Below are 11000 nucleotides of genomic sequence, written 5' to 3'. Positions count from 1 at the left end.
GACGTGGTTTAGCCACAGCCTGGGGGATTGTTTCCAGAACGAATTTTCTCCCTGCGGCTGAGTGTGCGTTGATATGAAACTTCCTGGCAGGTCAACTCTGTGTCCTGGACAGGGACTCGAACGTGGGACGTTTGCCTTCTCGGGCAAGTGCCCTAGCGGCTGAGGCGTCCAAGCGGGACTTACGACCTTCCCTCACAAATTTACCTGCACCAGTTCCTCAAAGATCCAAGGTTCGATTCACAATATGTTACGAAGTATGAAGCTGATGCAGTTACTTCGAGATTTTCTCCTGCCGAGGCTGCGTGTATGCAAATGATTGTATTCGCCACAAAGGCTAAATGTTTACAGGATATTAGACATATTAGATAACAGACGAATCTATAACGTGCGAATTATAACACTTGGAGGTTATGTTGTACGTGATTAAGAGCTTCATGGACGTGCTCAGTATTGAACTGTGTTACTTACGAATAACTTACCCCTCTGTCGCGGGTAAGACGGAGCAAAGGCCGCGTTTTAAGGGCAAGGCACTTAGAAGCTGTAACAAATTTAGTAAAGAGACTGTCTACTTCACGCTTGTCCGTCCCCTGCTACAGTGTTGTTGTGGCGTATGGGATCCTTACCAGACATGGCTGATGGAGAACGTAAAATAAGTGCAAGGAAGGGCGGCTCGTTTGCACTATCGCGAAAAAGCGAAAAGAAAGTCACGGATATAATAAGGGACTTGGAGTGACAATTATTTAAACAAAGGCGGTTTTAGTAGCTGCGCGATCTTTTCGCGAAATTTGTCATCAACTTTGTCCTCCACAGGGGAAAATATTTTTTTAACTACCAGCTAATTAGGAAGAAACGAGCATCATAGTAAAGGAAGAGAAGGAAAGCTCGCAGGACAAAACTGAAGCGGTTTTTTTTTTTTGTTTACTGCTTGCTGTTCGAAGGTGGGACGGTAGAGAAATAGAAAGTGCTTCGATGAATCCTCAGCTAGCCACTTCAGCGTGAATTGGAGAGCAGCCAGTCGATGCAGTCCTTTTTCCGTCGCCCGGAACGCTGAATGTCGAGCAAATAGTGCAGCGCTCGAAGGGCGCTGCGCACGTTTATCCTTGCCCTACTGAAGTACCACACACACACACACACACACACACACACACACACACACACAAAACGTATCGACCGACCAACCGACCGACCGACCAATTTCGAGGCAGGCTAAACACGTCCCTATTGACTGCGTTCAGTGTCCTTGCGCTGCTGAAGTGACACACACACACACACACACACACACACACACATACACACACACACACACAAAACGTATCGACCGACCTACCAATTTTGAGGCAGGCTAAACACGTCCCGATTGACTGCGTTCAGTGTCCTTGCCCAACTGAAGTGCCACACACCCACACATACACACACACAAAACGTATCGACCGACCGACCGACCGACCACTTTCGAGGCGGGCTAAACACGTCCCGATTGACTGCGTTCAGTGTCCTTACCCTACTGAAGTGCCACACACACACACACACACACACACACACACACACACACACACACACACAAAACGTATCGACCGACCGACCAATTTCGAGGCATGCTAACACGTCCCGATTGACTGCGTTCAGTGTGTACAGCGCCACCCTGTTGTTTTCCTTTGTTGAGTTAATGTTTTACGAGATGCCCTTTAGTTTTCCACAGAAACAAAAACTAGGTTTTACCTTATCTGTTTTAGTGGTAACAGGGCCAAAAGTAGCTAATACAGGGAAAGAAATTTCATCCACATTCTGCTATTTATGCAGATGCGATCCGATCATTTTGTTAGTTATCTAAGGACGGATGATCGCGCATTTCGGGGCTGCTGAACAACATCAAACCATTCTTAACAAAAAAGGATACAGTCATGAGAGGAGCTATAAGTTGCGAGGAGAGGCTGTTAGCTGCATTAGGGTTTCTAGCCACTGGCAGAAGTAAATTGAGCCTCAGATTCAGTGCTGTTGTATCCCACAATTATTAACTAAAATGATTCCTGAAACCATCTATGTGATTTATAGTTGGAGAAAATACATCACGGCAAAGGAAAATAAATGACACGAAAGACGATCATCTAAACATTATCAATGTATTTATGTACGTAGCATAAAAGATGACCTGTAAGTTTAAGAAACTCTCTACATCTACATCGATACTCTGCAAATCACATTCAAGTGTCTGGCAGAGGGTTCACCGAACCACCTTCACAGTTCTCTATTATTCCAATCTCGTATAGCGCGCGGAAAGAATTAACACCTATATCTTTCCGTACGAGCTATGATCTCCCTTATTTTATCGTGGTGATCTTTCCTCCCTATGTAGGTCCTCCCTATGTAGGTCGGTGTCAACAAAATATTTTCGCATTCGGAGGAGAAAGTAGGTGATTGGAATTTCGTGAGAAGATTCCGTCGCAACGAAAAACACCTTTCTTTTAATCATTTCCATCCCAAATCCTTTATCATTTCTATGACGCTCTCTCCCATATTTCGCGATAATGCAAAACGTGCTGCCTTTCTTTGAACTTTTTCGATGTACTCCGTGAGCCCTATCTGGTAAGGATTCCACATCGCGCAACAGTATTCTGAAAGAGGACGGACAAGCGTAGTGTAGGTAGTCTCCTTAGAACGTCTGTTACATTTTCTAAGTGTCCTGCCAATAAAAAACAGTCTTTGGTTAGCCCTCCCCACAACATTTTCTATATGTTCCTTCCCGTTTATGTTGTTCGTAATTGTAATACCTAGGTATTTAGTTGAATTTATGGCTTTTAGGTTAGACTGATTTATCGTGTAACCGAAGTTTAACGAGTTCCTTTTAGCACTCATGTGGATGACCTCACACTTTTCGTTATTTAAGGTCAACTTCCACTTTTCGCACCATTCAGATATCTTTTTTAAATCGTTTTGCATTTTGTTTTGATCTTCTGATGACTTTATTAGTCCATAAACGACAGCATCATCTGCAATCAACCAAAGACGGCTGCTCAGATTGTCTTCAAAATCGTTTATATAGGTGAGGAACAGCAAAGGGCCTATAACACTACCTTGGGGAACGCCAGAAATCACTTCCGTTTGACCCGATGACTTTCCGTCAATTACTACGAACTGTGACCGCTCTGACAGGACATCACAAATCCAGTCACATAACTGAGACGATTTGCATAAGCAAGCAATTTCGCTACGAGCCACTTGTGTGGTAAAGAGTCAAAAGCCTTCCGGAAATCCAGGAACACGGAATCGATCTTAAATCCCTTGTCAATAGCACTCAACATTTCATGTGAATGAAGTGCTAGTTGTGTTTCATAAGAACGACGTTCTCTAAACCCATGTTGACTATGTGTCAATAGACCGTTTCCTTCCAGGTAAGTCATAATGTTCGAACACAATATATGTTCTAAAATCCTGCTGCATATCGACGTTAAGGATGTGGGCCTGTAATTCATTTATAATTCGAAGCAGAAAAACTACAAACTGTGGTGGCGCACATCATCTAATAGATACAACGGATACATAAGGTATGAAGCATTTAGCAACTGTTAGAACCATAAAAAAGTCAAACTCTTTGCTCTTCATTGCAGAATGCTTGAATACAGGCTTGACTTTTTTTAGCACTTATAACAATGAAGCGGGTGTATTTTATGAATTAACGTCCACTAAATAACGATATTTCTGTTTTCAGATTTCATTTCTGACAAGTTTCGGAAATAAAACCTAGAAACAGAAGTACAGAATGTCGACGGAATTTCATTCTTCCTAAGTGTCACACGAAACCGTTATAGATTCGTTAAAAAAATTAAAAATGTGCTTCATTTCTTGCGTCCGTATTGGTATACTCTTCGTACAAACATCTGCAGTGGCTGAATTTCTCCAAAAACTCTCCTCTTAAAGTTTCGTCCACTTCCCACGTATATTAGAACAGCATTTAAACCCGCTCATAGTGACAAAATACGAACTTTTGTCGGCGGTTCGCACAATTTGTTGGGTGATATGTGGTGGTCCCAACCGCCCTACATCCCAATTAGTTGGTCGGTCGGTCAGTTCGCGAATGTGTAGGGCGCTTTACATATGCCGTTCCCCCTACTAACCCGCGGCGACCTTGTGACGTCACACCAACAGCCCATTTGTCCTTGAGGCGGAGGGCAAATCAGCTGATCAGTAGGCCGTTTGCCACGTGCGGATTCGGGCGCGTTCCGCGACATTTGCAAACGGCTGTCTCGAAAAATTCACTTTGTGTTTTTCATAGCATCATCTCCGTGTCCGCGTCAAGAATATCGTGTGAACGACTTGCTTGCTGGAAGCACATCCAGTTTCGAGCAGCAGAAACAAAAGTGTGAACTTGGTTTTCTTTTGAATATCGTTATCGGGAAATTTGTGAATATAATCGCATATGAGTAGAAGAGAAGAGGCGCATTGTTGTTCGTGATTCTACGTTTCCGCGGAAACAGCAGATTATTTTTTCTCTGTTTACGAGATGCTGCGGTCCAAGCCCGTCGGTTATTAACGCGACAGCATTAGCAGAACGGGTATCATTGTTCGTGTTATGGCACTTTCGCGTTTCAAATTTACTGACATTCCTATCGCTGACCCCCCCCCCCCCAGTCACACGTATTTCCCGTTTGATTCTGTATTGTTTGCTGGGTACCGAAGTTGACTACAGTGGCCGATTTAAAGAGTTCACCAAGCGGGGATGAGTTCATGAATGTATTGTGCGATCATCAAGTTCCCACGGATCGACTGAAAACTTCGGAGAATTCACACACGACTTGAGCTGCGACCGGGATGACGGCGTCCTCGACTACGGAAAGGTAAGTTTCAAACTCTCTTTCTTCCGCCTGCTTTGCTGTGACTGCTTACGAGAAAGTACTGTACTTCTTTTTTTACATGCAGCCACAAAAGTTTCTCTTGGATAACTCACTTTTTATTTCAAAACTCATCTATGGGTCTGAAGGTCACGCCATCGCCATCAGATATTTCGTGCCTTTTCGGTGGTGTTTCCGTGTTCAGGCATGGCACTGAAAGATTTCAAGTGACTTGAAACAAGAAATCGACGAGTTTTTTCCCATAGAATGCAGACTTTGAGCCGGAGTTTACAACCATATTTACAATTATATTCTACAAACGGAAATACGGAAGCGTCCGATCCCACCCGTCTGCTTTGACCCATGACGTCACAAATATGGCGGAAACAAAAACAAACGCACACACTTTCCACAAGAAGCCTAATGACACTAACGGGACAAGCGCGGGAAATGGGGTGTTTTGGGTGGGGGGCAAACTAAATATAAACAAATTTAGACGCCTTGCGTAGCTACAACGTGTAAGTGAAGACAGCCATGCATGAATACCCATCCACCTCCCCAGGGGTCGTAACCCCTGCAACCCATAGAAGATAAAGATGCTTCAGTAGCTGATTAGTGTTTTTTGTCTTTTAAAAAAAAAATTCTCACGGGATAGAACGAACAGATCAGAAAGATAAATATAATGAACTAAAACAGAAATTCGAGGAAACAGATAATTAAAATAAGTAAGAAGTGTTTTTAAATTAAAAAAAAAAATCTCACGAGATAGAACGAACAGATCAGAAAAGTAAATAAAATAAAACAGACCTGGAGACAGCCAAACCAAACTCCGCGCCCTCATGACGTCACACACAAACTGGTCGTGGTCTAGGCACTGAGGTGTATTTTTGTTCTTGGCGTTTGGTCTCCAACTGCGAGAGGCACTTTCAGAGGCAGTGCAGATGAAGATACTTGATGGCCTACAAAAATTTCTTTGGTAAGCAAATTTGTGGACGCTGCACCTATTTTTTTAACGGCAGCGTCCGACTCTACCCGTCTGCTTTGACCCGTGCTGTAGTAGTGCTGTCGTGTGTGACGTCATCGCTACAAGGAGTTTTTTAATTGGTTGTGTTTGTAGATATCGTGTTGTCATTTTTGACACTGCCCTCTGGTCGTGAATGTGGACGTGGTATTGGATTAATTTGAGTTTACGTTGTCATCCATCGTCCTAAAGTGGTTTTGAGTTAAGGTAGTTGGTGCGATAATGTGTGTTGTGGAAGTGTTTTCAGTGTGTTATTTTTTGTTTGTCGTTTTTGTTAGGTCTCATTACTTTGGTGTTTTTTGTGCTGAAAGGAGGTTGCTTTTTTTTTTGTATGGATATGACAGTGAAGTTATGTGTTGGGGGGGGGGGGGGGTGATATGTCATACAGCTTCAGCACATTTTCGGTGTTATTGGTGAACATGTTAGGCGTCACGTTTGTGGCAACAACATGAGATAGACGTGAGTTCCAGCGGTCGGACGATGGATGTGTGTGTGTGTGTGTGTGTGTGTGTGTGTGTGTGTGTGTGTGTGTGTGTGGCCGCAGGCTCTTGTAAAGTAATTTTTGATTTGGTTTTATTCCGTAGGCATCCCCGAAATCAAGACCCTGGTCCTCCAGGTTGGGGGTTGTGCTTAGGGCCAGCGACCCTATCACAGGATCCTGTAGGAGAAAATGGATTGCTACGAATCAGAATGACAAGAATGCTGGGCCACCAAACTTGATGACGAACTTGCAAAATTTAAAGGTTATGAATATGGGAACATGGAATGTATTAAGTCTCTATAGATCAGGATCACTGATAAATGTCATACAGGAACTTGAAAGGTATAAAATGGATTTAGTTGCAGTACAAGAAACCAGATGGACGGGTAATGGAAGTATAAACAAAAATAAGTATACAATAATGTATGGGGGAAATGATACACAAATACATGCACTAGGGACAGGATTTATAATAAACAACAAATTGTTACCTTTTATTAGGAAATTTGAGGCAGTGAATGAAAGGATATCTCACATTACGATTCAATGCAAATATAAGACTTTAAATGTTATAAATTGCCATGCTCCAACAGAGGATAAAGAGGACAATATTAAAGAAGAATTTTACAACAAATTGGAACAGGTATATGATACATTCTCGAAAAATTCAATTAAAATAATTCTAGGAGATTTCAATGCCAAGTTAGGACATGAAAATCATTATAAACCTACAATTGGACCTCATAGTCTACATCAGCAGAGTAATGAAAACGGAACAAAACTTATTAGCTTTGCCACTTCCAAAAACATGTTGATCAAAAGTACATATTTTGCACATAAAGATATACATAAACAAACATGGGCTTCAAGAGATGGCATCACAAAAAATCAAATTGATCATGTATTAATCGAAAAACAACATCATAAATGCATACATGATATCAGAAGTCAAAGGGGAGCAGACTGTGATTCGGATCACTTTCTTGTAAAAGCCAAGTTCAAGATCTCACTCTCAAGACATAAATGGTCTAAATTAAATGGTGTTCCTAGGTTTAATACAATGAAACTGAAAAACCCAAACATTCTCAACCAGTACATTAGAGAATTAGAAACACACAAACCTGAAGTGGAAAGTAAAATTAACAATGATGATACTAATCAAGCCTGGAACGCTCTGAAAGAAAGTATCACACGAGCAACTACCTCAGTTTTGGGACATTTTACTACAACTAAGAACCCCTGGTTTGATGCCGAGTGCTCGAACGCTATCGAAGATAGAAAATTAGCAAGGGAAAAATTCCTACAAAAACCAATAACACAAAACAAACTTATTTTTGAAGAGAAACAGAAACTTGCCAGGAAACTCATTAGGAAAAAGAAAAGGGATTTTATGAATTACAAATTAAAAAGAGCTGAGAATGACCGTACCACAGACTCCAGAGGATTTTTCAAGAGCATAAATATGTTTAAAAGTGGGAATATAAAAAATTATGGACAGTTCATAACAGACCCAGATGGCTCCTTGCTAACAGAAAGAAGTGACATTGCTAACAGATGGAAGGAATATTTTAATGAGTTACTAAATGCTCCAACTATAAGCGTCTCTCAGGAAGATGACAATGAATATCTTACTGCTGACCCATCGGACGAAGAGCCCAGCTTAGCAGAAATTAAAGAAAGCATCAAGAAGCTGAAGAGACATAAAGCTCCTGGAAGTGATGGTATAGACACAGATATATGGAAGCTCAGTAAATTTCCTTTTGTAAACTGCTTACACAAAATCATCACCAACATCTGGAAGCAGGAACAGGTCCCACATGATTGGAAAGAAGTAGTTGTGTGCCCTATATACAAGAAGGGGGACCCAACAAATTGTTCAAACTACAGAGGAATTGCGTTACTAAACACAACATATAAAATTCTGACAAATATACTGTTAGCAAGGATAAGCCCTTACGTTGAAGACTCCCTAGATGATGCCCAATGTGGATTTAGACCTAACAGATCGACTATTGACAATATATATGTCCTAAGGATGTTGGGTGAAAAGAAATATGAATTCAATCAAAATGTACATATGCTTTTCATTGATTTTAAAAAAGCTTTTGACAGTATCAACAGGGAATATTTATGGAAGTGCATGAGGCAGATTGGCATCCCTAACAAATTGATAAATTTAATAAAATCTTGCACTTTAAACTCAAAATACAAAATAAAAGTAGCTGGCAAACTTTCTGAAGACTTTGAGGTTAAAACTGGAGTCAAACAAGGGGATTCACTCTCACCAGTTCTTTTTAACATAGTAATCAATAGAATAATCCAAAAAGTAAAGCTACTACAAATTGGAGCACAACTGGAAAGCAAAATTAACATTGTAGCATACGCTGATGACATTGCATTATTATCTGACAGTGAGAATGATTTGAAGCTTCTTACTGCACAATTAATTAAAGCCACAAATGGCACAGGCCTCCAGCTGAATACAGACAAAACAATGTACTTTATCTTATCCCGCTATCCATCAAATAATAATGTACTGCAAATTAATAACACAGCTTTCACAAAGACAAATGAATTTAATTACCTTGGTACAATAATAACCTCTGACAACTCCATAAAAATTGAAATAGAATCACGAATTCAGAAGGCTAACAAATGCTACTATAGTCTCTTGACAGTTTTCAAAAGCAAGTTAATTTCTAGGAACACCAAACTACAAGTATACAAATCATTGATTATACCAGTACTCACCTATGGATCTGAAACCTGGACTCTCACAAAAAAAGAGGAAAACAGATTAAGAGTATTTGAACGAAAAATTTTGAGAAAAATATTTGGACCCATAAGAGATAGGATCAGTGATGAATGGAGATTGCTAAATAACAATGAAATTTACAAATTATATAAAGACTCCGATATAGTGGCCAAAATTAAAGCCAAAAGACTGAAATGGATAGGGCATGTCATCAGAGCACCACCAAACAGGACCATCAAGAAAGTGACTGAAGAGATTCCCACCGGAAGACGACCTCTTGGACGCCCACGCATGAGATACTTGGACAATATTCAAGACGATCTCAGAAAACTAGGACATGACAGACAGTGGCAAATTACTTGTAAAGACAGAGCAAAGTGGTTCAACATTGTCCATTCTGCAGCAAAAAGCCTTCATGGATTGTAATGCTTAATAATAATAATTTATTCCGTAGTAATTGTGATGTTTTGTGTGTTGTATATTTATGGTAGGTCGGTTGTATTTTAATTGATGTAGTTCATATGGGATGTTTGCGTTTTTCAGTTGTTGGCTTTCGTTCCACTTTTCGGAGTTGTAGCTGTTGGTTTTTTGGTATTGTGACCTGCAGATGAGCTGTACAGGTCAAGGCAAATGTCCGACTCCTCTTTTTTGGGGTTGTAGGTACTTGTTTCTTGGTATCGGAATCTGCGATTGAGCTTATAGGTCAAGGGAAATGCCAGATTCCAGTGGTTTTGTTGATCTAGCGGAATTCTGTAAATTAATTTTTTGGGTATTATTTGTTTTGGTATGGTGCGGTGTTTATTTTATTGTTGTATATTTAGCTTGGCCCCGCCCTAAACCCCAATTTTCCGCATTTGCACGTTAGTTTCATTTTAGTTTTTGAGTGAGACGTTATTGTTATTTTTATTTGCGTTTGTTGGCGTGTGTATGCAGTTGCGTCATCGTTATTTTTTATACGCTGGAAGTAGCCATCTCCGCCATATTGATGTCATGGGTCAAAGCAGACGAGTGGAATCGGACGCTTCTCTAATAGCTGGCTCACCTTATGACCAAGTGGCGAGTGACCTTGACACGGACTGATTTTACTCTATACCCGATATAATAATGCATGGTCATTCGAAAACAAAAACCAATTCGTGGCGATGGAAATGCCGCAGCACGAGCACCAACGTTGCTTCAAATTGCGCGATGTCTTTTAGATTAAAAATACAACAAAACCTGACTGATATCTGAAACCTAATCTGCAAGATAAGATATAAGTAAAAAACATTTCCCGCTTCCTTATTCTGATGTTGCGATCTTCAGTGAGCCAACCACAATATCGAATGTCGGCTCTTTAATTTACACTCTTTTCATGGTATTACAGTAGAACTATTTACTATTTCGAGTCATTGTGGTGCCTTTAGTTTGTGCGTTTACAGTCAGATTGTGAACAGCATTAATCATAAGCAACTGAAAGGCCGGAAAGGGTATTGTTGTTCAGATTTCTTTTCAATGGGCTTACAGGCGTTGCAGTAAATTGCTCTGTTGACTCCTTCAGTTCTACGTGCCACTTTGCCGTTATAAAGCCTGGTATATTACATTTTTGAGTGAAAAGTGTATAAACTGTGCTAGTAATTGAAAGGTATAATTTTTCAGTATGAAACGCAGTGTAGTAGATTTCCGTAAATCTAGTTCCAGGGTTTCAACTACAGAAGAGGGTCTGTGTGGTTCGAAAAAATGTGAAGCTGATAACGGACCATCTACTTCATATACGCATAGTAGCGCCGGAATAGGTATTGTTGAAGATAAAACGCAGTCATGTGACGTAATTACTTGTTATTTCTGTTCCCAACACATACCTAATTATCCTGTTCGTTGAAACGACAGTACGCACGTTAGTGTGTAGGGGAGGCAATTTGCGTTGCTCAGTGCGTA

General features: G+C 40.6%; 1 protein-coding gene across 1 annotated transcript in view; it reads left to right on the top strand.

Annotated features, from left to right (window-relative positions):
* Positions 1-4806: 4806 nt before the first annotated feature.
* LOC126428379 (DBF4-type zinc finger-containing protein 2 homolog) overlaps positions 4807-11000 on the top strand; it is an 88659-nt gene continuing 82465 nt past the window's right edge. Inside the window, exon 1 of the mRNA XM_050090306.1 lies at positions 4807-4832. Coding sequence (XP_049946263.1) covers positions 4807-4832 — 26 coding nt within the window. The remainder of the gene's footprint in view (positions 4833-11000) is intronic.

The sequence above is a fragment of the Schistocerca serialis genome, chromosome 12 (assembly GCF_023864345.2).
Source record: "Schistocerca serialis cubense isolate TAMUIC-IGC-003099 chromosome 12, iqSchSeri2.2, whole genome shotgun sequence".
NCBI lineage: Eukaryota > Metazoa > Arthropoda > Insecta > Orthoptera > Acrididae > Schistocerca > Schistocerca serialis.
Note: the sequence above shows the minus strand (reverse complement) of the source record. Positions and strands in the feature narration are given on the sequence as shown.